General features: G+C 41.9%; 1 protein-coding gene across 4 annotated transcripts in view; it reads right to left on the bottom strand.

Annotated features, from left to right (window-relative positions):
- Window positions 1–253: 253 nt before the first annotated feature.
- The window catches only part of LOC138797388 (cytosolic beta-glucosidase-like), a 59,157-nt gene continuing 33,183 nt past the window's right edge, over window positions 254–26,227 (bottom strand). For all 4 annotated transcript variants that reach the window (XM_069977464.1, XM_069977467.1, XM_069977465.1 and 1 more), the window contains exons 4-6: window positions 25,123–25,925; window positions 22,554–22,677; window positions 254–2,646 (exon numbers count right to left, since the gene is read on the bottom strand). In XM_069977464.1, coding sequence (XP_069833565.1) covers window positions 2,447–2,646; window positions 22,554–22,677; window positions 25,123–25,925 — 1,127 coding nt within the window. In that variant the 3' untranslated portion in view covers window positions 254–2,446. The remainder of the gene's footprint in view (window positions 2,647–22,553; window positions 22,678–25,122; window positions 25,926–26,227) is intronic.

Genomic DNA, 26,227 nt, shown 5'->3' with positions numbered 1-26,227 from the left:
ATGACGCTGCAGAGGGCGGCTGGCACTCGGGAAGATCCGCCGGCCGCCCGAAGAAGACGTCACTGCTGAGGATCGGAGAACGTGGTCGGCACGTGACAGGTGAGTATAGCGCACCACACTTCCAGGTACACGGGTGGGGGTGGTGGGACACGGGGAAGGGGGCCATTCACAGACATAACATACATTACAAAGTTGTATAACTTTGTAATGTGTGTTATTCTGTGAATAATTTTTTAGCGCCGGACAACCCCTTTAATAAGGGGCTTATAAATGGATAAAAAGACATTTTTCTTTGATAAAACATATTATGAAGTTTCTTACAGTCTCTAAAACTATTAATTTATACAGTTAGTTTAAAAGTGTCCATGTCCTGGGATCAAAATATTCAGAGGTCTGGAGATACTGAGATATAATATCTAGATTCAACATATTATTTCAGGCTATTATTATTATAGCTAATTTCTCATTGGTTGAGGAGCATCTTCATCTTGGGAAGTTTTCCTGCATGAGGCGACCCTTCTGCCAGTGTTAAACATTGATTAACCTTGGCCTCCGCACGGTGTCTTTCCCTGGGCAATCACATTTCCTTATGCTATGTTAGCACAGAACACAATGTAATAAACCAAAAGAACTGAGATCATGAATTTGTAGTGTTTGGCTACAACCTGCAGATTTCTTTGCGGCACCATATGCATTATTTATGAATCCTGGAAAACATGGATACAACTATGGGCTGTACCTATGCTTTCTAGTACTCTCTAGGGCTGCATCCAACTTCGTCAGCTACCAGTAATCAAATGCTGAGCGATCCGACTCATAGATGGGGGTTCCAAGTGTGGGATCCACCACTGTGACATCTTTTAGCTTATAATTTTATATATTATAATACTATCTCCAGTTTCTTCTTCTTGTATTTTAAATTTTCCACTGTGAACTTTTCCTTGTTGACTTGGCTTCAGTGACTTAGGGTAGGATCATGAACAGCTTTATATTGTATTTCTATATTTTTCAAGTTCAACATGGTCTCCTTCATTCCCGACTCATCATCATTATCATCAATCAATTCCACCAACATCTGGTCCCTGTCACGTACAGTATTTGCGAGTTGCCATTCTTTCTGTTTATTGCCTGCCAGCAATGATACATGGTCTCTTTGCAATGGGCTTGACTATAAGTCCTAGTGGTATCTGAGTAGTGTGAGCTGCAGTTGAAGAGTTATCTGGCACTGACATTTTTTACTATGTTATTTCCCTTATAAAAACGTGACAAATATCCTATCCTTACCTTTCTGCACTCCGGTGTCTCCCTGTTGTGTCTCTGGGTCCCCCACTGACAACATCCACTGCCAATTCCGAGACAAACCTGTCTTGGCAGTGACAGACTACTCAGCCAAAAGAAAAAAAAATAGAAATTGGCAGCACTCCAATGCCTCTGTTAACACTGCAGGTTGCACGCTGCATGTGTCTGAAGTACAGACAAAAAACAAAAAGTGCAACAGCAACCTACAGGTTCAAGTGCATACGGTACATACTCCCTCCTGCATAACCACGATAAGAACCTACTGTAGAGATATTAAAATGAGGATGAGGAAGCAAATTATTTGATCAAACAGAGTGTACCATGTCTGCATGTTAGGGTGTTCTCAGAGACACGGTCCTACTCTAGCATTCTCACACTAGCAATGGCCTCTGCTGGGCTAACATAAGCCTAAAACTGGCCAGATAGGAATTTCTATTTACAGCACCCACAGGACATGGGAGCCAACAGGAGGTAGCCACACACCCCACACAAATAAAAAAAAAAATTAAATTGGCAGCACTCCAATGCCACCTGTAGGTTGCTGTTGCACTTTTTGTTTTAAGCCTATTCAGCCAATTAGTGACTGCTGAGATGAGATTGGGTACGTTCACACTGCAGAATATGCACAGAGACTTAAATTGGATTATGATGGGCGGCCTCCACTTGAAGTTCCACCCGTCCCATAGGCTTAATGATATTTGATGTTGGATTTTGCCATCCAGAAAGTAACAATAAGATGTTTGTTATGTTTTATGTAAAGGCAGCAACATATAAAAAGTTTCTAAGTGCCAGATTTTCCCCTTAATACCGAGCAAAGGCATCTGCAATGAGAGAGAAAAAGTTTTTCCATAATGGAACCAGCCAATTTCCTGCTGGACCAAATTAAAAGCAACAGTCCAGATGGATACAGGGAGATAAACAATGTATTTGATATTTTACGGACTCTATATTGTACAGCAGTCCCTTACTTAGAACATATTTGTCACGTAATGCATAATTCTTTTTTATTAGTAGGAATGTACTTCTGAGAAGACACTGTTACATTGCATCATCTGCTTAACACAGATGACACAAATGGAGTAGTGTGTTTTTCAATATCTCAAAAAATAGGCAAATGTATCACAGTAAGAGGAAGTTGGCACAACTTCTACTTAGAAATCAATCCATTTTCTTTTACTACTTTGGCATACTCAATAGCAGAATAGTATGGTGTTCTTGGAAGATTTGGCTGGTTAAAATCCACATGGAACAATCCAAAGCGAACGTTGTAGCCAGAATTCCACTCAAAGTTGTCAAGTAGGGACCAAACAAAATAACCTTTCAACTTCACCCCATCTTGTTTGATAGCTGCCAAGAAAACAGATGGAATGTGTTAGATATAATGAAAGTATTATTATAGACTTCAGTATATTTTTCCCAGCTGTAAATAGCCATATATTGCATGTACAGTAGCAATGATAAGTTAATGGATAACTATAAATATGATGCCTTTTGGATAGTATAGTATCACATAGGCATTATAGCTTAACTAGATAGTCAGATATGTATTAGTTGTATCAGAGCTCTTGTAACAAGCCATGGACCTATGGGAGAAGCACAGGCCTAAAGACTTTGTTCACTGACAGCAAGAAGAATTGCAAGAAGTGTACGATCAGTGTAGTGTCCCAAAATTTGGTCCTCCCAGTGATCCTTTTAATGAAGGTCCCAAGCCCCTGTTGCTCCTCTCTGTCTGACTGTAATTGGGAGGACTTTCATTTAAGTAGTAGCCATGCATGTCTCCTACCTTAATTTTTTTAGGGCTGACGGAAACAGTTGAGTGCTTTACTTAGTTACTTTTCGCTCACTTCTAGATTTGTTCCTGTCTTTGGCTTCAAAAATCTGTCAGACAAATCTCTATGTGTAAAGGCACCCTTCGAATTGCCACGGACTGTAGTTACAGTGCCGCAGCGATTCAAACTGTTTCCCCACTCCCGACATGATGTTGATACATCATGCTGTACGGGGAAACAGCATTCATCGTCTGTGTTTTCTGTGTTTCACAGACAGAAGACAGAACGCAGCATAATTCTCTGCCACTTAGGAGCAAGCTACTAGGAGCAAACTCAGGGAGTATTGAAGTCTGATTTAAGCACCTGTGATCAATTAACCCCACCCTTAGGGTCTATTTACACAGAAAGATTTGAAGCCAAAGATTTGAAGCCAAAGCCAGGAATGGATTGGAAAAGAGGAGAGGCTTTCCTTTAGGACCTGATCTCGGTTTATAGTCTGTTTCTGGCTTTGGTTTCAAATCTTTGGCAGATAACTTTTCTGATCTTTCTGAAAACCTTCTCAGTACTAGCACTATCTGGTGCTGCAGCAACGTACCCCACACAATTGCACAAAAGAATCAGTATACTCAGCCACTCCAAGCCCACAGGATCACAAGGAATTCCTCCTTAAAGGCGTTGTCCAGCGAAAATCTTTTTCCTGATATCAGAAAGTTATACAGATTTGTAATTTACTTCTATTAATAAATCTCAAGTCTTCCTATACTTACTAGCTACTATATGCCATGCAGGAAGTGGTGTATTCTATTCATTCTGACACAGTGCTCTCTGCTGACATCTCTGGCCGAGACAGGAACTTTGTCTCGGTTTTCTATGAATCCCCATAGAAAACCTCTCCTGCTCTGGACAGTTCCTGTCTCGGCCAGAGATGTCAGCAGAGAGCACTGTGTCAGACTGAAAATAAAACATTTCCTACAGGACATACAGTAGCTAATAAGTATGGGAAGACTTGAGATTTTTTAATAGAAGTAAATTACAAATCTATATAACTTTCTGACACCAGTTGATTTGAAAGAATTTTCGCTGGACAACCCCTTTAACTCCACACTTATTCTCAGCCACTTAGTAGCAAGCCACTAAAAGCCCGTTTATTTTATCGCTTGTATACCGTTATGGGAAAAGCCATATTTCCTAAACATTTAGAGGTTTGCTTTACAGCAGCCCCATGGACCTAAAAATAGAGGTGAGCGAACTGTTCAGACTTTTGGTCCGAAAGTTCGCTCTCTCGTGATGCCTGTGATCCCGGCCGCATAGTTGCGCTCCCGCGAATGTGCTGCCAGGATATTCCAGGGAATCTATGTTGAAATCCCTGGAATATCCTGGCCGCACATTAGCGGGATCGCAACTATGCGGCCGGGATCACAGGCATGATAATAGAGCGCCGATGCCGTCTATTTCTAGGCATGCTCAGGGACCTGTGCAGAAGTCACTAAGCTAATATCCTATAATAGATACTTTCTGTACCATGCTCTGTGTAGGCGCTCAACATCCAAGGATTGCTGGGAGATTTCTTCTTAAAAGGCATCAGAATAGTAAACGCAGTTCAGACTGTAATTTCGGATCAGTACGAGCAATACAACCTATTTACAAAGTTGCAGCTTTGTATGTAAATTTATTCTATATGTAAAGCGGCGTTTATGTTGTTTAACATAAATTATATGGTGCTCGTGGTTAATGTAACTCTATGCAAACCCCTTTAAAGAAAAATGTTTATCCAACAAATAAAAGTACAAATACTCCACGTTTCTAAATACTGAAGGAAAAAAAAAAACACACATCCAAGTAGAACTTTTATAATCCATCCAAAGAAACCAAGAAAAAAGGCAAAGAAATGTAATAGTGTGATATGCCAATATGATTTATGAAGCACTGAAGCAGTGAAAGTAAAGTAGAAAGCAACCTTTGTGTGCTCAACTTCTCCTTAAAACTGAGTGGAATTTTAAGATAACAGACAGAATGGAATGACTGTGGATCCAAGGAAACTGGAACAAATGCGATAAGCGCCGCTCTTCTTAAGTTTCAAGAACATTCACTCATACCTGAAGACTATATTAAGAAGAAAAAGAACAGGAGCAAACAGGCAAGATGTATCACACTATTCTTAATGCGTCTCACTGGCTACACATTACTTAAACTACCTGAACGTGTTACAAGACCCCCAGCTATAATTACACTGGGATTTAAAATACTCCGAGATCGCTGCTCTGGAGGTGCTAAAGATCCCATTCAATAAAAGACATTATCTGACTGGGGCAAGGTAGTTAACCTGTCACCCGCAACTAGAGGGCCTGACCAATATAGTCTGGGAACTGTGTCAAAGGATGGCGGTGTTAATTCAATTAAAGAGGTATTACACAGTGTTTTAAAGTCCCATTAAATTATTCACCTCCATTTAGCCTATATGTAAGAAAAAGCTTCCAATGTATAATATACATGGTGGACTGTGACAGATGCCTAACAGTGCCATCCATCACCTGAAGGATATTATAGAGCAAAGCACACTATAAGGTAACACCTTCCAAGGTAATAATAAAGGATTAAACTGGAAAGGCTCCCCTTGTAGGGTTGTGCTAAGAGCGCAACACCTGAAAGCATGTAAAGTAGAATCCAAGCAGATTCCAAGTGGTTAACCCTAGGGATGGTCCGAAACTGCAGAGGTTCGGGTTCATATGAACCCGAACGGTCGACATCAGATTCCCGCTGTCTGCCCGCTCCGTGGAGAGGGCGGATACAGCGGGAGGACCGCCTGGAAAACTAGGATACAGCCTATGGCTATGGCTGTATCCCAGTTTTCCAGGCGATCCTTCCGCTGTATCCACCCTCTCCACGGAGCGGGCAGACAGCGGGAATCATTATCAAGAGTTCGGGTTCGTACGAAACTCGGTTCGGACCATCCCTAGTTAACCCTTTAAGGATGGAGCCCAAAATGGCCTTAAGGACCAGGACAATTTTCAATTTTCAACTTCTAAGAGCTATAATTTATTTACTTTTCCAGTTATTGGGCCGTGTAATGCTGGATTTACACGGAACGATTATTGTGCGAATTTGCACGAAAACTATCGAAATCGAACGGTAATCGTACGTGTAAACGCAGCGAACGATCAAGCGAATGATTCGCAGATCGTTCCGTGTAAACAGACAATCACCGATTTAACCTATGTGCGAGGCTTAAGCGATCGCAAAACAATTTTTCTGTACGATATATCGATACGTCTAAAAGTTGATTGTTATAAAAAAAAAATTGTTACTTCGAAATTGCTAAACGTACGATCGGGCGAATTATCGCTCTGTGTAAACCCAGCATAAGAGCTTAAGAGTTTTTTTCAGGAACAGGTGTACTTTGTAATGGCCCCTTTTGATCTACCATACCATGTATGGCGGAAACCCCAAAACATTATTTATGGGGTGAAATTGTGGAAAAAAAATACAATTCTGCAAATGGTGGTGGTGGGGGTTCCTGTTTACATAATGCAAACTGACATTTAAACTTAATTCTATAGGTCAGTCTGAATACGGCATTATGCAGTTTATATAGCTTTTCTAATGCTTTACTATTTTTATTAACAGCAAAACTTTTTTTTTTGCAAATAGGTGCGGCATGGGTCCTTAAGTAGGTGGCTGTACGGGTGCGGCATGGGTCCTTAAGTAACAGGATTTCATGACGTACCCGTATGACATGGGTCCTTAAGTGGGTTAACCCTTAGAGGACAGGGCCAATTTCAATTTTTGCGTTTTTGTTTTTTCCTCCTTGTGCTTAACCCCTTAGTGACCGCCGATACGGCTTTCTACGGCGGTCACTAATGGGCCTTATTCTGCTGCCATCAGCTTTTTACGGCGATGGCAGAGAATAAGGCTGCGGGGTCGGGACGGCCCCCACCCCATCCCCCCGGCTACCGGAGGTAGCTGAGGGGTTGGGGCAGTGTGCGAGGTCCGTCCCGGCCCCCCCCCTTACCGACGATCGCCGCTATTAACGTTATAGCGGCGGCCGTCGGTAAAGAGGATTACCGGTGCCGCCGCCACCTTTCATCTCCCCCCGCCGTGAATCTACGGCGGGGGGAGATGAAATAAGTGTATATCAGACCCCAGATCAGACCCCCCTAGTGCCCCGATAACTAACCCCCCTCCCCCGGCGGCCATCATTTCCAAGATGGCCGCCGCCATCGCTGTGAACCGACTAACGTCGGTTCACAGCGATTAAAAAGTTAAAATGAATGAAAGCCCCATGCTCTCCGCCACCGGAGGTAGCGGAGAGCATGGGGCAGTCATCGGGGACCCCCCTGTGGGGTCCCGGTACAAGCGATCAGCGGTATATACTATATACCGCTGATCGCTTGTACCATGTGCTCCCGGCACTTTTTATCCCCTGTCACCATAAATGATTGGTGACAGGGGATAAAAAGTGATGTCCCCCCACCCCCCAAGTCGCCCCCCACCCCCCCCCTGTCACCCCCGTCCCCGAGTCACCCTCCCTTCCCCATATACTCACCGGATCCACGGAGCTCCTTCCTCCTCGACGTCCTGGCTGGTTATGAAGTGCGCATGCGCTTCACAACCAGCCAAGCTCTGAAAATTTAAAGTGACAGAGACCAATTTGGTCTCTGTCACTGAACTATGATCACTGTGATAGAAAATATCACAGTAATCATAGTAATACAGTGAAAATGAATGTATAAAGTACAAAAAGTGACAAACATACAAAAAAATAAAACACACACTTTTTATTATAGTAATAATTGCAGTTTACTCCCAAATTACCCCTAACCCCTCCCCAGATTACCCGTAACCACCGCACGTTGCCCGTAACCACCGCACGTTGCCCGTAACCACCGCACGTTGCCCGTAACCACCGCACGTTGCCCGTAACCACCGCACGTTGCCCGTAACCACCGCAAATTGCCAGTGACCCCCTCCAGATTGCCCGTAACCACCCCAAATTACATGTACCCACCCCAGATTACCTATAAGCACTTCAGTTTATCAGTAACAATCCCAGATTGTCTGTAACCCTTCCAGGTTGCACATAACCCCCCAGGTTCCCCGTAATCATGCCAGATTACATGTAACCCCCCCCCCCAGATTGCACGTAACCACCGCGCGTTGCCTCTGACCACGCCACGATGCCTCTGACCACGCCACGATGCCTCTGACCACGCCACGATGCCTCTGACCACCGCACGTCGCCTCTGACCACCACACGTCGCCTCTGACCACCACACGTCGCCTCTGACCACCACACGTCGCCTCTGACCACCCCAAATTGCCAATGACCCCCTCCAGATTGCGGTGCCCATGTCAGATTACAGGTACCCACCCCAGATTGCCTATAAGAACTTCAGTTTATCCATAACCACCCCACATTGCCCGTAACCACCCCACGTTGCCCGTAACCACCCCAGATTGTCTGTTAGCACAGCAGGTTGCCCGTAACCAGCCCACGTTGCCTGTAACCACCCCAGATTGTCTGTAAGCACTGCAGGTTGCCCGTAACCACCCCAGATTGTCTGTAAGCACTGCAGGTTGCCCGTAACCACCCCACGTTTCCCGTAACCATCCCAGATTGTCTGTAAGCACAGCAGGTTGCCCGTAACCAGCCCACGTTGCCCGTTACCAGCCCACGTTGCCTGTAACCAGCCCACGTTGCCTGTAACCAGCCCACGTTGTCTGTAACCAGCCCACGTTGCCTGTAACCAGCCCACGTTGCCTGTAACCACCCCACGTTGCCGTAACCACAGCAGGTTGCCCGTGACCACCACACGTTGCCCGTGACCACCACACGTTGCCCGTAACCACCCCGCGTTGCCTGTAACCACCCCACGTTGCCTGTAACCACAGCAGGTTGCCCGTGACCACCCCATGTTGTCCGTAACCACCCCAGATTACCTGTAACCACCTCAGGTTGCCCATAACCACCCCTGGTTGCCCGTAACCACCCCACATTACCTGTAATTTCATTTTTTTTATTTTATTTTAGTAACTGCGCTATTCTAATAACTATTACTAGCTGCGGTTTTGCTCCTGTAAATTGGCGCTCCTTCCCTTCTGAGCCCTGCTGTGTGCCCATACAGTGGTTTATGCCCACATATGGGGTACCTTTTTACTCAGGAGAACCTGCGTTACAGATTTTGTGGTGAATTTTCTCTCCTGTTCCTCGTCAAATTGAGAAATTTCAAACTAAACCAACATATTATTGGAAAAATTCGAGTTTTTCATTTTTACTGGCCAATTTTGAATACTTTCCTCTAATACCTGTGGGGTAAAAATGGTCACCACACACCAAGATGAATTCTTTGAGGGGTGCTCTTTCCAAAATGTGGTGACTTTTGGGGGGAATCTATTCTGCTGACACTACAGGGGCTCTGCAAACGCACCTGGCGCTCAGAAACTTCTTCAGAAAAATCTGCACTGAAAATGCTAATTGGCGCTCCTTCCCTTCTGAGCCCGGCTGTGTGCCCATGCAGTGGTTTATGCCCACATATGGGGTACCATTCTACTCAGGAGAACCTGCTTTACATATATTGGGGTGACATTTCTCTCCTGTTCCTCGTGAAATTGAGAAATTTCAAACTAAAGGAACATATTATTGGAAAAATTCGAGTTTTTCATTTTTACTGTCTACTTTTGAATATTTTCCTCAAACACCTGTGGGGTCAAAATGCTCACCACACCCCAAAATAAATTCTTTGAGGGGTGCACTTTCCAAAATGGAGTGACTTATTGGGAGATTTTACTCTGTGGACACTACAGGGGCTCTGCAAACGCACCTGGCACTCGGAAACTTCTTCAGCAAAATCTGCATTGAAAAAGCTAATTGGCGCTCCTTCCCTTTTGAGCCCTCCTGTGTGCCCATACAGTGGTTTACGCCCACATATGGGGTACCATTGTACTCAGGAGAACCTGCGTTACAAATTTTGTGGTACTTTTTTCCTCTTGTTCCTCGTGAAATTGAGAAATTTCAAACTAAAAGAACATAATATTGGAAAAATTTGAGTTTTTCATTTTTACTGTCTACTTTTGAATACTTTCCTCTAATACCTGTGGGGTCAAAATGGTCACCACACACCAAGATGAATACTTTGAGGGGTGCACTTTCCAAAATGGAGTGACTTATGGCGAGATTTTACTCCGCTGGCACTACAGGGGCACTGCAAACGCACCTGGCGCTCGGAAACTTCTGCAGCAAAATCTGCATTGAAAAAGCTAATTGGCGCTCCTTCCCTTCTGAGCCCTCCTGTGTGCCCATGCAGTGGTTTATGCCCACAAATGGGGTACCATTGTACTCAGGAGAACCTGCGTTACAAATTTTGGGGTACTTTTTTCCTCTTGTTCCTCGTGAAATTGAGAAATTTCAAACTAAACGAACATTTTATTGGAAGAATTCGAGTTTTTCATTTTTACTGTCTGCTTTTGAATACTTTCCTGTAATACCTGTGGGGTCAAAATGGTCACCACACACCAAGATGAATTCTTTGAGGGGTGTACTTTCCAAAATGGGGTGACTTATGGGGGGTTTTCTCTCTGCTGACACTACAGGGGCACTACAAACGCACCTGGCGCTCAGAAACTTCTTCAGCAAAATCTGCATTGGAAAAGCTAATTGGCGCTCCCTTCCTTCTGAGCCCTGCTGTGTGCCCATACAGTGGTTTACGCCCACATATGGGGTACCGTTGTACTCAAGAGAACCTGCATTACAAATTTTGGGGTGTTTTTGTCTCATATTCCTTTTGAAAATGAGAAACTTTAATCTAAACGTATATATTATTGGAAAATTTAAATTTTCAATTTTTTTACTGCCTAATTGTGAATACTTTCCTCCAGCCCCTGTAGGGTTAAAATGCTCATTATACCCCTAGATTAATTCTTTAAGGTGTGTAGTTTCCAAAATGGGGTCACTTATGGGGGTTTTCAGGATACCAGACTTCTAAATCCATTTAAAAAAAGAACTGGTCCCTAAAAAAATCAGTTTCACGAAAATGTGATAATTTGCTGATAAATTTCTAAGCCCCATAACACCCTAAAAAAGTAAAATATGTTTACCAAATTATGCCAGAATAAAGAAGACATATTGGTAATGTGACTTAGTAACTAATTTATGTGCTACGACTTTCTTTTTTTAGAAGCAGAGAATTTCAAAGTTCATAAAATGCAAATTTTTTAAATTGTTCATGATATTTTGATGTTTTTCACAAAAAACACACAAAGTAGTGACCAAATTTTGCCACTAACATAAAGTGCCATATGTCACGAAAAAACAATCTCAGAATCGCTAGCATACGTTAAAGCATCACTGAGCTATAAGAGCATAAAGTGAGACAGGTCAGATTTTGAAAAATTAGCCTGGTCATTAAGGCCCAAACTAGCTGCAGCACAAAGGGGTTAAAAGGCCATAGCAGTTGCTTTTTTTTTACCCTGGGGTAAAACTGACTTGTTATATATGTTCCTCAAGTCGTTACGATTACAACGATATGTAACATGTATAACTTTTATTTTATCTGATGGCTTTTTAAAAAATTCAAACCATTGTTAACAAATATACGTTCCTTAAAATCACTCCATTCCCAGGCTTATAGCGCTTTTATCCTTTGGTCTATGGGGCTGTGTTAGGTGTCATTTTGTGCGCCATGTTGTGTTCTTTCTATCGGTACCTTGATTGCACATATGCGACTTTTTGATTGCTTTTTATTACAATTTTTCTGGATTTGATGCGACCAAAAATGCCCAATTTTGCACTTTGGGATTTTTTTGCGCTTACGCCGTTTACCGTGCGAGATCAGGAATGTGATTAATTAATATTTTGGGCGATTACGCATGCGGCGATACCAAATATGTTTATTTATTTTAATTTATAATATGGGAAAAGGGGGGTGATTCAAACTTTTATTAGGGGAGGGGGCTTTTTATTAATAAAAACCTTTTTTTTTTTTTTTAACACCTATACAAGAAGCCCCCCTGGGGCTGCTGCAGCCGGAAACTACCGAATGCCGAGCCGGGATCAGTGCCATTATGGCGCAGACCCGGGCCGGGTAAGAACACGGGGATCGCCCCTCCGGAACAATGTCACGGGGGGGGGGGGGGGGGGGGGCAATCTCCCCACTAGACACCAGATATGAGGCTGCAGTATGTATTCAGATGCAGCTGTCAACTTTGACAGCTGCATCTGAATATATAATCAGCGGGCACGGCAATCGGACCGTGCACGCTAATAGCCGCGGTCCCGGGCTACATGCGGCATCCGAAACAGCGGCCGCGCTCTGAACACCTCTAGGCAGCCCAGGACATACGGGTACGCCCAGGGTTGTCTAGGGCTTAAAGGGGTTATCCAGCGAAAATGTTTTTCTTTTAAACTGGTTTCAGAATGTTATATAGATTTGTAATTTACTTCTATTTAAAAATTTTGAGTCTTCCCATACTTATCAGCTACTGTATGTCCTGCAGGAAATGTTGTTTTCTTTTCAGCCTGACACAGTGCTCTCTGCTGACATCTCTGTCCAAGTCAGGAACGGTCTAGAGCAGGAGAGGTTTTCTATGGGGACTTGCTGCTGCTCTGGACAGTCTGACTGTGTCAGACTGAAAAGAACACATTTCCTGCAGGACATACAGCAACTGATAAGTATGGGAAGACTTGATATTTTTAAATAGAAGTAAATTACAAATCTATATGACTTTCTGAAACCAACTGATTTGAAAGAAAAAGATTTTCACTAGAAAAAGAACTTACAAAACACGTTGGAGGGTAAGATGGAGAGGCTGAGTTGTAATCCGGACTCATATACTTAGGCCTTTATGTGGTTCAGGTCTGAATACTCAGTTTTTTTGGGCACTTTAGCCACCATTATATGATTTATGGCCTGCAAACTGTGTGTATCTGTGCATAGTCACCCCCTGCATTTATTGTGTATTATACATGAATTCCTCCCCTGCCCCTCCACCTAGTTTTTAATTGTTCATTCGTGTTTATGCTTTTTATGGGATTAGTACTAGTTGTAAATTGTTTGGTTAATAGTAGAGGTGTATGGGTTGCAGTGGTAGCCGCAATAACAAAACGGGGGCGTCTTCTGAGGTGATTTAAGGATTGCTTATGTTCTATCTACGAGGATACCCTGCATTATCCATCTTCACCATGTAGTGCCCCATTGTTATTGCGACTACCACTGCAACACAATAAGGTTTTTTTGGGGGGGGGACTTTTTCTCTCTTTTTTTTTTATAAGACATTATGCTCGATAAAAGGTAAATTAACCTATCAGTATGTTTTCAGAGTAAGAAACCAAAATGTTCGCCATATTAGTGACTAGAGATGAGCGAACCAGGTTCGGGTTCGAGTCCATCCGAACCCGAACTTTCACCATTTGATTAGTAGTGGCTGCTGAACTTGGATAAAGCTCTAAGGTTGTCGGGAAAACATGGATACAGCCAATGACTATATCCATGTTTTCCCCATAGCCTTAGGGCTTTATCCAACTTTAGCAGCCACCGCTAATCAAATGCCAAAAGTTCGGGTTCGGATGGACTCCAGCATGCTCCAGGTTCACTCATCTCTATTAGTGACACGTTAACTGACCATATAATCAATTAATGGAAATATTTTTTTTTTGCACTTAAGGCGACCCTGAAAAAGAAAAAACCTTGAAAATATAAGAAGAGTTCTTCATTCACAATCTAATAAAAAGAGCCATCCCAGATCCTGTTAAAACAATAAAAAATACTAACTTTATAGTTTTTTACTCCATCACTCCCTATGTTGCATGAATACATGGTTACTAATTACAAGCACATATAGAATGGACTGTGGGATGGAATGCTCTAAGTAAATCTTTTCCATAATTGATGTTTCTGCTTTAAATGCTACTCTGGGCCACATCTATAGATTGAAGCCGCTTAACATTCATCAGACATTCCTCAAACTGGAGGATCCCTATAGGGGTGGCTTCACACACTGCATTTTTAATTAGTTTTTGATGCAGTTTTTTGAGCCAAAGACAGAAGTTTCTACATTTCTATGAGTTGGTTCAAAAGCAATGGGATATTTAGGAAAAATATTTAAAGTATACTTCTCATTCTTCTGGGTTCGCTCTTAGCTGCAGTAATATGTAAATATAATTGGGACAGATTTACAAATACCATCTAATACTTACACAGTCTACAAATACACCAGATTTATCACAGCGGCCTGTGTGGTGCAATACATTTAGCTCATATTCAGAATATCTAGTCTAAAGCCTCCCATACACATTAGGGCTGGGTTCACACTACGTATATTTCAGTCAGTATTGCAACCAAAACCAGGAGTGGATTAAAAACACAGAAAGGCTCTGTTCACATAATGTTGAAATTGAGTGGATGGCCGCCATATAACGGTAAATAACTGCCATTATTTCAATACAACAGCCGTTGTTTTAAAATAACAGCAAATATTTGCCATTAAATGGCAGCCATCCACTCAATTACAACATTGTGTGAACATAGCCTTTCTGTGTGTTTTAATCCACTCCTGGTTTTGGTTGCAATATGAGGACCACAATACTGGCTGAAATATACATATACTGACTGAAATATACTGACTGAAATATACATAGTGGGAACATAGCCCCAACATGTATTTGCCAAACCCACCAGACATGTTTCTGGGGAATCCACCAGCTTCGGCAGGTCCAGACAGCAATCTAAAGTTTTTGTTGGCTTCCTGACTTTTCCACAATAATGTTGGATTTTAACTACCTAATATTTTTTCTTGGGGAGTTAAGCCTGACAGTAGCTTATCTTCATCTTTCTATTCTGAACATACAAATGCTTATCCAAGCTGAGGATTCACATGTACTTGTGGGGATTCAAGGAGACAGTTGATGGGTAAAAAAAAGTATAGCTAGCTTCCTTCAGGCCAAAAGGTGTGCACCAAAATTATGACACACAGGGGGTGATTTATCAAGGGGTGTAAATTTTAGACTGGTGCAAACTGCTCAAAGCAGCCAATTACAGCTCAGCTTTCATTTTTGCCACAGCTGAAAGCTGAGCTGTGATTGGTTGCTGGGGGCAGTTTGCACCAGTCTAAATTTTACACCCTTTGATAAATCTTGGCCATGGAGTTGCATGAAAGCCATGCCGATTTTCTATAAGGGTGTCTTTACACGTACCGGATCCGCAGCGGATTTCACGCTGCGAGTTTGCAGCGAAATCCACTGCGGATCCATGTAGTGTGAAGGTCTATGTGTTACGTATCCCCAGCGGAATTTTCATTCCTTTGCGGATATGTAAGCTGGCCCCTTTAACCCCCCACCGCCCGCAACCCCCGTCCCGGAGCATACATTACCTGCTTGGCACCGAGGCTGTGTGTGAGGCTCCCGGCTCCCCACGGTCCCCACCAGCCAATCAGTACACGGCAGCACTGTTTGGCTGATGGGGAGCGAGAGGAGCCGGGAGCTTCACACAGCCGCAGCGCTGAGGAGGGTAATGTATGCTGAAAATTCCGCTGTGGATATGTAACCCATAGAACTTCACTATACCAGGATCTGCAGCAGATTTCGCTGCAAACTCCCAGTGTGAAATTCGCTGCGGATCCAGTATGTGTGAAGGCACCCTTAGCCAAACCCTTTCAATGTCTAAAATAGTCACATAAAAGTCACATAAACTTCATTTTGTAACAAACTGAGACAGAAATCTTCAAAAGTAAATCTGGTCCATTGGTAAAGGAAATAGAACATAGAGGGCGCCATTCTACTATGGCATAGACAGTTTGTGGATAGCTGGGGACAACCCCTTTGGAATGGCTGCCATCAATTGTTGTCACTACAGTTAACACTTCAGAATACACTGTCCTGTGTGCGTACATGAGGAGCAGACAAGTCAGTCTAATTTGCAAGTAATCGTAGGTTTATCTGGTTTTGTCCTTTGGTTCAAACTGACCATAGGGCATTAATCATGTCCTTGTATGTTTTCATACGTGTATCCTTTTTTTTGTCAAGTTTTTATTTTGTTATTTCTATGTTTGTTCTTTCACATATAAGTAACAATAAGTTTATATATTGCCAAGAAGTTTCACTAAACATTTAAGAGATATTTTACATAGTGTACTTAGTATTCTCCATAGGATGCTGTATTTTATAGACCAACTACATAATATGCTGTATAGAGGCCCCATATGGCAATACATGTGAGAGTGCCTACAACTCTGTATACCTCTGTATAGACTCCATGTTTGTGAACTATTTATCAACATAAAGTAAATATTCCTTTATTTAATAAGAAAAAGTGTGGGCTAACATTAATGTTTTATTTTATGGGAAATGATCCTTCAATCCATAATGATATTTCTAATCGCAAGCAGATATTTTTCACACAAATGGAGACAATGGAGAACAACAGTGACACCTGTTGGCTGAGGTGTACCCTATAGTCACACCTGTGATTCCTTTAGACACATGGACATGACCATGCGGTGGGATATGGATCATGAATAAAAACAGATTTGCAGACAGAATTGTTTGGTGCTATTGTATCTGATATACTTCTGTTAGGAGATTTAGAAGAGTAAATCATTACTTCCTATAGTGATTTTGTAGGTGTATAAATACTTAGTAATCCTGTAGTGTTATTGACAGGTTTCAAGATCATTGATCTGCAGTACAGTAGTCCAGACTCATCCTGTACATTAGCTACATCACGCTTGGCAGCCACTCAAATTCTGAACTTGTTAGGTTTTAGCAGCGGAGCTTCTTGTGACTCAGCACATTTCTCTTACTTCTAATGTCTCTTTTCCGGGCTTCCAGCTACAGGATTTATCCCCGTCTGCAGAAAGTAGGAAGAGTGTGCTTCTTTGTGATTGTAGCAGGGTGTGTGTCTTACGCTCCACGCTTCTCCTGGATTCAAAAGGATTGAAGGATGCGCTTCCGTCTAGAACAAAGCTGTCCTTTCTGCATGCGGAGCTCATATACCACATGTATTATCGTCATCTATAGACATAGGCTATGTTAATGAACGGAAAGTTCTGGAAAAAGCTTTTTATTTAAGTGAAGACATTTTTCATATCGACTTAATCTCCGTTTCCTAGAACAACTTTTGAACAGGTGTACATGCTTAGCATCTAGAAGTTGGGAGAATTCTGTGGCAGTCTCAAAGATGTTGGGTTTGATCATTTAAATTTAGCATTGGAGACGTGGAAGAACACTGCCCCCTCCAGTCTATGTGGAGGCAACTCCATAGACATAAGGGAGACAACCGCACCGTCATAGCAGATTACTGCGTGATTGGTATAGAATGATGATATTAACAGTGTTCTTTATGATAAGTACTAATATATCCGATGGGTCATGCTGGGATATATAGTTCCACAACTAATTTAATCACAAAATTCATGTTTTAATTTAAAAAAAAAGTTCTGAAACTTTTTAATGTATTTTACATTTTTTATTCCTCACCCTTCCAAGATCTTTGGTTAATGTCAGAGAACATTTGTAACAACGAACATGCTGACACTTAAGGGGGTTATCAGATATATGAAAATTCTATTTACCCTAAGATTTAAATTACTAATGTAGTATTATCGCTTATAGTACTGGCTTCAGTGGTTTTTGTGTGACTCACTACTCACAGGAAATAGAAAACAGCAGAACTACAAAATGAGTATTGTCTACAGCTCCCCGCCTCATCTCTCTCTTTGTAAACAATGCTTCATCCTCTGAAGTCACAGATTTCATTGCTTTTCCTCAGTTTTTCATCACAATCCTCCCACCCTGCCTACTCCCCTCCTCCAGCACTCCTGCCGATTCCCCAATCAAAGCTGTTGCAGAACATCTTTTTTCCCTGCAAATGCTGCAAGCTTACTGTGCAAAAGTCTACAGTGAAACTATATGTTCTGGAAAAGCTTTGGGTGGGGAACTAGCAGGAGTGCTGGAGGAGGAGAGTAGGTAGGGTGGGAGGACTGTGATGAAAACCTGAGGAAAAGCAAAGTATCCTTGGACTTACAGTACTAAGCAACTGCTAAACCAGGATGTATAACCATAAACACAGAACTAAGACCCCCAAAACAAATGAATTTTTGGTGGTTTCAGAACTATGACAGACAGAGAAGCAATGCTATTTGCTTCTGCAGCATGTTTATTTATTACCTGAGCTAAATGCATCAGAAGAATAAATTTCTTTATTATTGCAATGGTTTTCAACAATGTATCAGAGTAAGTAAGACCAAACTGCTTATATTCATCTAAGCAACTGGTAAAAGTCTCAAAAGTTTTGTACAATCTGTTGCTTTACAAAAAAAAATTGTGACTTTCCCTGGTCTGTGCTGGGGCAGCAATTGATAAATTTTCCACCATGATATTAATGGCCTTTACTGGTATAAGCATCATGGGTAAAGACAGCATTACAGAGCCAGTTTTGCATTGCAGTTAATGGCCATGTAGCATAAACCACTACATATATGGGCAGACACACAGGAGGTGCCTTGTTCCTTAGAGCGGACCTGTCCGCAACTTTTTGCTGACTAAAGTAAAGGCAGCATACAATAGGGTCTCTCACCATGAATCAGGAGATATAACTCTTATCCCAATCCGTCGCTCCAGCTCTAAAATCTTTAGGAAACATAATTTTATAACTTTGCTAAGAGACAGGTAATATTTGCCCAAAGGGAACCTGTCACTCCCCGTGCCGGGGTGACAGGCTCCCGACCCCCGCTGGAGCACCTTATACTCACCTAATCCCGCTGGGTCCCGCTTCTGGAGGTGGTCGGGTGACTGAGATATGAGCGCCCGAAGCCTGGCGCGTGCGCTCCTCAGATGAGTCCAACGCTCATAGAGAATGACAGGCTAGTCCGACGCTCCGTCATTCTCTATGAGCGTTGGACTCATCTGAGGAGCACGCGCGCCGGGCTTCGGGTGCTTATATCTCAGCCACCCGACCACCTCCAGAAGCGTGACCCAGCGGGATCAGGTGAGTATAGGGTGCTCCAGCGGGGGTCGGGAGCCTGTCACTGTGTACTGTATGTATAATAATAGCCTGTCACAGCAGAGAGGGTCGGGTCGGGAGCCTGTCTACTGTGTACTGTATGTATAATAATAGTCTGTCACAGCAGAGAGGGTCGGGTCGGGAGCCTGTCTACTGTGTACTGTATGTATAATAATAGCCTGTCACAGCAGAGGGTCAGGAGCTCACATTTCATATTTAGCTGATAGTACATTCGCTTTAAAATGGATCTATCAGGTACATTAGTTTTAAGTGTAACATAGTAACATAGTAACATAGTAAATAAGGTTGAAAGAAGACAAGAGTCCATCAGGTTCAACCTAGGAAAATCCTACTGTGTTGATCCAGGAAGGCGAAAAACCCCTATGGGGCAGAAGACAAACGCCCCACCACAGGGAGAAACTCCCCCCCCCCCCTCCCCCGACTGCAATGGCAACCAGAACAATCCCCGGATCAACGTATCACCAGAAATCTAATGCCCATAACTTGTAATATTATATTGTTCAAGAAAAGCATCCAGGCCTCCCTTGAACTTATTTAATGAATCAGCCATGACAACATCATGTGGCAGAGAGTTCCACAGTCTTACCGCTCGTACAGTAAAGAACCCGCGTCGATGCTGATGATGAAATCTTCTTTCCTCTAGACGTAGAGGATGCCCCCTTGTCATTGTTACAGACCTAGGAGTAAAAAGACCACTACAAAAATCTCTGTACTGTCCATTCATATATTTGTACATTGTGATCAGATCGCCCCTAAGACGTCTTTTTTCTAGCGTAAATAACCCCAAGCGTGATAACCTGTCCTGGTACTGTAACCCACCCATTCCCTTAATGACCTTTGTTGCCCTCCTCTGCACCCGCTCTAGTTCAGCTGTGTCCTTCTTATATACCGGTGCCCAAAACTGTACACAGTATTCCATATGTGGTCTGACCAGTGATTTATAAAGAGGCAAAACTATGTTCTCATCTTTAGCATCTATACCTCTTTTGATGCATCCCATTATTTTATTAGCCTTGGCAGCTGCTGCCTGGCACTGATCACTAAAGTTGAGTTTACTGTCCACCAATACCCCCAGGTCCTTTTCGGAAGTAGTTTTACCCAGTGTTTTATTATTTAGCACATAACTGTACTTATTATTTCTATGGCCCAAATGCATAACCTTACATTTATCCACATTAAACTTCATTTGCCATTTCTCCGCCCAACCCTCTAGCTTCTCCAAATCCCTCTGTAATATGATATTATCCTCCTCTGTACTGATTACTTTACCCAGTTTAGTATCATCTGCAAAAATGGAGATTCTACTCTGTAGCCCCTCTACAAGATCATTAATAAAAATATTAAAAAGAAGTGGACCCAACACTGACCCCTGTGGTACCCCACTAGTAACTAAAACCCAATCTGAATATGTTCCATCAATGACCACCCTCTGTTTTCTATCACACAACCAGTTACTTACCCATTTGCATACGTTTTCCCCGAGTCCCAGTATCCTCATTTTGTAGACCAACCTTTCATGCGGCACAGTATCAAATGCCTTTGAAAAGTCCAGATACACAACATCCACAGCCTCCCCCAGGTCCAGTCTATAACTTACCTCTTCATAGAAGCCGATCAGATTAGTCTGACAGGACCGATCCCTCATAAATCCATGCTGGTGCTGCGTCATAAGATTATTTTCATTAAGATACTCCAGTATAGCATCTCTTACAATCCCCTCAAATACTTTACCTACTATAGATGTTAGACTTACAGGCCTGTAGTCTCCAGGATCACTCCTTGACCCCTTCTTGAATATTGGTACCACATTAGCTATGCGCCAGTCCTGTGGAAGAATCCCTGTCGTAATAGAATCTTTAAATAATAGGAATAACGGTCTGTCCAACACAGTATTTAATTCTTGCAAAACTCTAGGATGGATACCTTCTGGGCCCGGTGACTTATGGATTTTAATGTTTTTAAGGCGTTTCCCCACTTCTTGTTGTGTTAGGCAGGTGAGATTTATGGGAGGATTAACATTATCCCTAGTTATATCGTCTGTTATGGGATTCTCCTCTGTGAATACAGTAGAGAAGAATGTATTTAGTAGATTGCGAGCTGGAGAGTACTTTTATGCTTATACCTTGTTGGATGCCCTTGGGTCCGGGGGTTTTTTCTCGCGTGCTCGTGGAGAGGCATACAGCCAAAATAAGAACACCACATTCCATCTAAAGGGACTTTTGTGTTGTGAGTACTGACCACTCTTTGTCATTTAGTAGATTGGCCTAGCATATCAATAAAATGGAGCCAGCGTGGGGAAGCCAATGCAGCTGTGCTTTTTTCAATTCTAATGGAGCTGTGTCACAGAGGTGTGGTTTTCACCACTGTGGGTGGCCCGGGCCGCCTCCAGTGCTTCTGCCCGGGCCGGTGCCCGGTAATAGACCGGCGCCGTGCGTGGGAACCAGGCCCGCGCCGGTGCTGTTCTCTTAATATGATAGACTTAAAGCGAATGCACCTGATGGTACTCGCTTTAACTGTTTTATTTATAAGGAATAAACTGAAAAACCACCTGTAGTTCCATTTCAAACTATGAATGTAGAAAATCATAGAACATTATTACTACAATGCAGAATATAGTATATAAATTGTGAAGGAACTTAAAGAGCTATAGAAGGAATTAATTAGTTCTGTTACTTCCTGAAAAAGTATAAGTGCAAAATGTATACTGTTCAGATTTGTAAAGCTCCCATGACTTCCATTACCTGTTCAAATCAATAGGAGATGCAAAATCTTCCCTGATTTTCACACTGACTCCATACACTTAATACAATAATACAGTTCTACATAAAATGAGCACAGATCTTGCCTGTGTGAATAAGCCTTAATACCCTTTTATGGACCTCCCTTCCTGGTTCCACCAAGAATCCATCACGCTAGCCCAGAAGCCATTCTTGCCTAACGTGTAGGGTATCTGATGCCATTGGTTTTTTTCACAGTTTTTTTTACTTAAAAAGAATTGGAAAATGTATTTGCACTTCCTTGTTAACTCACAACTTTGGGCCCTAAATGTTTGTAGTGCTGATGGTCTAGGTACAACTTAGAAGGGAGTGGATGGAAGGAGAGTGAAAGCATGATGGAGGAACAGGACAAAAACAAAGAGAAGGCAAAGATTAAAAAGTCCCCATAATTATAGCTCAATCTGGGTGAGAATTAAGGCAATATTACATGCAGAGCTCAACTATACCATAGTAACGTAGTCCCCCGTATCTATGGAATGCATGCTGCTGTTTTCTGCTTTATGTACCTGACAATCTATCTTTGTGAATAGTTTTGATGAGAGATGCCATTCTCACATGCTAAAATTACCCTGTGTTCAGGCATACCACTTATACTACAATGACATAATATACAATATACAATCTCTCCTCATCAGCCATTATGTTACACTGCGGGGGAAGCATATATGCACTACAACTATAATAAAAAAAAGTTTCACCTTTCAAAACTTCTGTCAACGTTTCTTCAAAATATCCCCATCTTTGCACGTCCTGGAGAACCGGAGGGTCACTTTGAGCAAATCCATTCTCTGTGATGTAGATGTCTGGGTCCCCAAACGTGTTCTAGGAAAATACAAACTATGAATTGCCAATGCACTGACTCAATTTAATAGCCATAAATACTAAATGAAGAGTATATAAATAACAAGTTCAGAGTAGGCTGGCACACCAAAGGGGCATCATGTAAGGTCAACATGTATCCATCTGTGCAATGGGATTTGTGAGGGACTCATGTATCACAACTTGTCACGATCATGTTTCCAGCTATGAAGATTCTCCAGTGCCACAATATGTTTGGCACTGAGATGTCTGGGCTTACCCTTACTCCCAACAAGTAGGATTCCAACAGTTTGGTCCACAAAATTGTCATGAATTGGGAACAGTAGTGCTAAGATAGCAGAAGTATATTCAGGAACATAACTAGTGGTCAAGAGCCGAAGAGTGGTCAGGATGCAACAGGTTAGAAAACAAGATATGAGCATAGCCATGAATGCCCCTTGTATAGTGGCTGTTATGTATGTGTGAACACGACATAATGGTGGGATCACCAAAGCAGATTTAGGTTTTGGGCCTGTAATGTCAACCTCTTATTCCTCTATATAAAAGTAAGATAGATATTTTCGTTTTTCGTTTAGTAAAATGATCCCCACTTCCATTGAATCTTTGTTAGGCCCTTTAACATGGATATAGACTTCCATCCTTAATTTTGTATGGAAAAACTTAATATTTTCCTATAAAATACAGTAGTTCTGATTGACATCAGCCATGTATTACTATAAAATGTGAGTCTTACACTATCCATCTAAATATCTCTCTCCAGCTCTTATAACGGCGTCTAAACAGATTAATAGTTTTCCATCTCCTGTATCGTATTAAAACAATTTCTTACATAAGATGCCCATCCGGGCTACTTTCAGTGTATAAAATGCCAGTATATCAGGTTGGATCAATAGACGTCTTTGAGCTTTTATGCTTGCCAATTAGAAGAGTTCATTCTAAGATATGAATCATAAAACCATGACAATTATTAGTAATATATGTTATTTTACAAGAGGGGATGTTGAATATTACGCCTTTAGAGTGCCTCAAATAGCCTCCACTATTGATGTTCAGCTTACAAACCTGTAATTTTCTGGACAGCCTTAGGTCTATGTTGTAAATGGTGCATTCTTTTTACCTTTGTAGCATCCTCCAGAAATAGCGTTTATACATTAGGAGTAACAATCTTCTAACAATGGAGTCTAGATCATTAGGAGCAATACACGGAAGAGCATCATTAACAATCCCGAAGTCGAGTCCTTATCTGTAGCTGCTAGTCATTGTAGATGGGCTCACAACTAGCATTCGATATTTTATAATTATTTCGCTATTGTGTGTATGGCCTCTTCTTATCCCTACCTGAGATGTGGCGGCATGGTAGTAATTACGAGATAAAGAATCTGGTTTTTCTTAGGGATCATAACAGTCATCTCTTCCCATTGAGAGTATAAGTTGATATCTCTTTTAATAATTAAATATATAATACATTCAGAGCCTTTCTATATTCCATATCTACAATATGATTCCTGTTCATCTGAGAGTGAAGGGGTCACAGAGCCACCCACTGACGCAATGGATGAATGCTGTAGGCTTTCAATACAGCACTATTACACTTCCCCTGATAAAAACATCTAATTGGGGCTCATAGTAGCGGATACCTGCAAATCAGATTCTGGGCTTGATAAGAATAGACAAGTATGTCTTGTATGTCTACCTTAGTCTGCCAAAAAGAAAAGAGGAAAATCAGTTGTCCATGAGCGCATTCACACAAACGATCCCCACAACACAGTTAAACTGGTTAAATTTGTCCACACCATGGTTAAAAAAAATAAAATAATACTAGGATGCTCATATTTTCTTCAGACATTAGACTGTCGTCGGCCACCGTGAACAATCACTCTATGATTAACCAAAATCTGCTAATCATTATCTCATGTGTATGGCCAGCTAAAGTCCTTCATTAGTATAAAGTTGGCAAAGTCTTAACCACAGTTCCTCAGGTTTGCCGATACCAGGATAAGAGTTCTGCAGAAGCAGAATCTTTAATTTTACATTAGGCAAAGGAAAGTTTAAGGCATTCTCCTAGAGAGGTTCCTTCGTGAAAAAGAAGTTTAGAATTACTGGTGTATGCCATGAAAAACATGGCACATGTTCTCCTTTAAACCTCAATTGCAAAGGTGTGAAACTTTCTGTTGTCTAATGGCCACATTTAAGATGGTGCTACTTTCAAGGGTCAAAATAAAAGTAAAAGAAGCAGGTCTGATTAAACATATACACGAGGATAGGCATAGTACATGTTCTATGGAGTTGATGCATGATACAGGGATTTAAAGAACATCAAAGAGAGGAGCCCTGTGTTATAAAGTGTCTCTTGCATCCTGCACTAAGCATGGCAAAGCTTATAAGTTCTGTACAATACTCATGTATAACTCCTGTGATCTTTTATAGGTTATAAAGAAAACTCCATACCTTTATATAAGCTAGCAGTTTACGTAGACCCCAAGGAACAACAGCTAGCCATTCTACTCCAGCTTCAGGCCAATTGGGATCTTTGATTCCTTCTGCTCCTGTGTCAGAGTTATAACTAGGTCCACTTGGCTTTGTACTGAGAGGTCTCACATTTCGAGAAGTATAATAATTTAGGCAGAAGAAATCGGCGGTGCCTTTTATAATTTTCTTTTCTTCATCTGTGAATTCTGGCAGTCTGGATGTCATCAATCCTTCTTCTTTACTATTTCTGGAGATCTCCGATTTCATCACCGCAGGATAATCCCCATCAATGAAGATTGGATTTGCAAACCAATTGAGGCGAAACTGTTGATATCGATCACATGCTTCTTTGTCACCGTCAGAATTAGGATCCAAAGGCTCTGCCCAGTCGCTATCCAGAGCAATGGAGACAAGCCCTTTTTGCTTTTCTTTGAAAAAGGTGTTGTACATGTGCCATGCTTTGGCATGGGCTTTTATCATGTTGTGTGCAGACCGATATGCACCAAAACCCGTTTCCTTTTTTCCTGGAGCAAAAATGGCTTGTTCATAGCCAAGCTTGGCAACCATAGCTGGTTCATTGACAGTAATCCATAGTTTAACTCTGTCACCAAAGGTAGAGAAGCAAAACTTTGCATACTGTTCAAATACATCTGCTGTTTTCTCAGAGCTCCATCCACCTTGGTCTTCAAGGGCTTGTGGCATATCAAAGTGATAGAGCGTAACCAGTGGAGTTACATTCATCGCAAGAAGACTGTCGATCAACTTGTTATAATACTCCACCCCTGAGGTTTTGAAAGTATAATGTTATTTAGTGATATTATATCAATGCACAAAGCCATATTATACCACTACTATAAAACATTACATTTGTGGTAACAGAAAAGTAGATAATTTACCAAATGAGCCAACCCCATATACCAATGTTCTTTCACATACCAGATTGACCTAAGGTTGGCATCCTATAAAAGTGCAGCTGATAAAAAGAACTACTCATAGCATTCTTATTTATTTCCAAAAAATGTGGTTTACTAATTGGTAAATTTAGCCATTTTGGCATTAATTTTAGTTAGGAGAGGTACCCCTC

Source organism: Dendropsophus ebraccatus, chromosome 7, assembly GCF_027789765.1.
Source record: "Dendropsophus ebraccatus isolate aDenEbr1 chromosome 7, aDenEbr1.pat, whole genome shotgun sequence".
NCBI classification, from domain to species: domain Eukaryota; kingdom Metazoa; phylum Chordata; class Amphibia; order Anura; family Hylidae; genus Dendropsophus; species Dendropsophus ebraccatus.
This window is presented reverse-complemented; position numbering and strand designations above follow the sequence as displayed.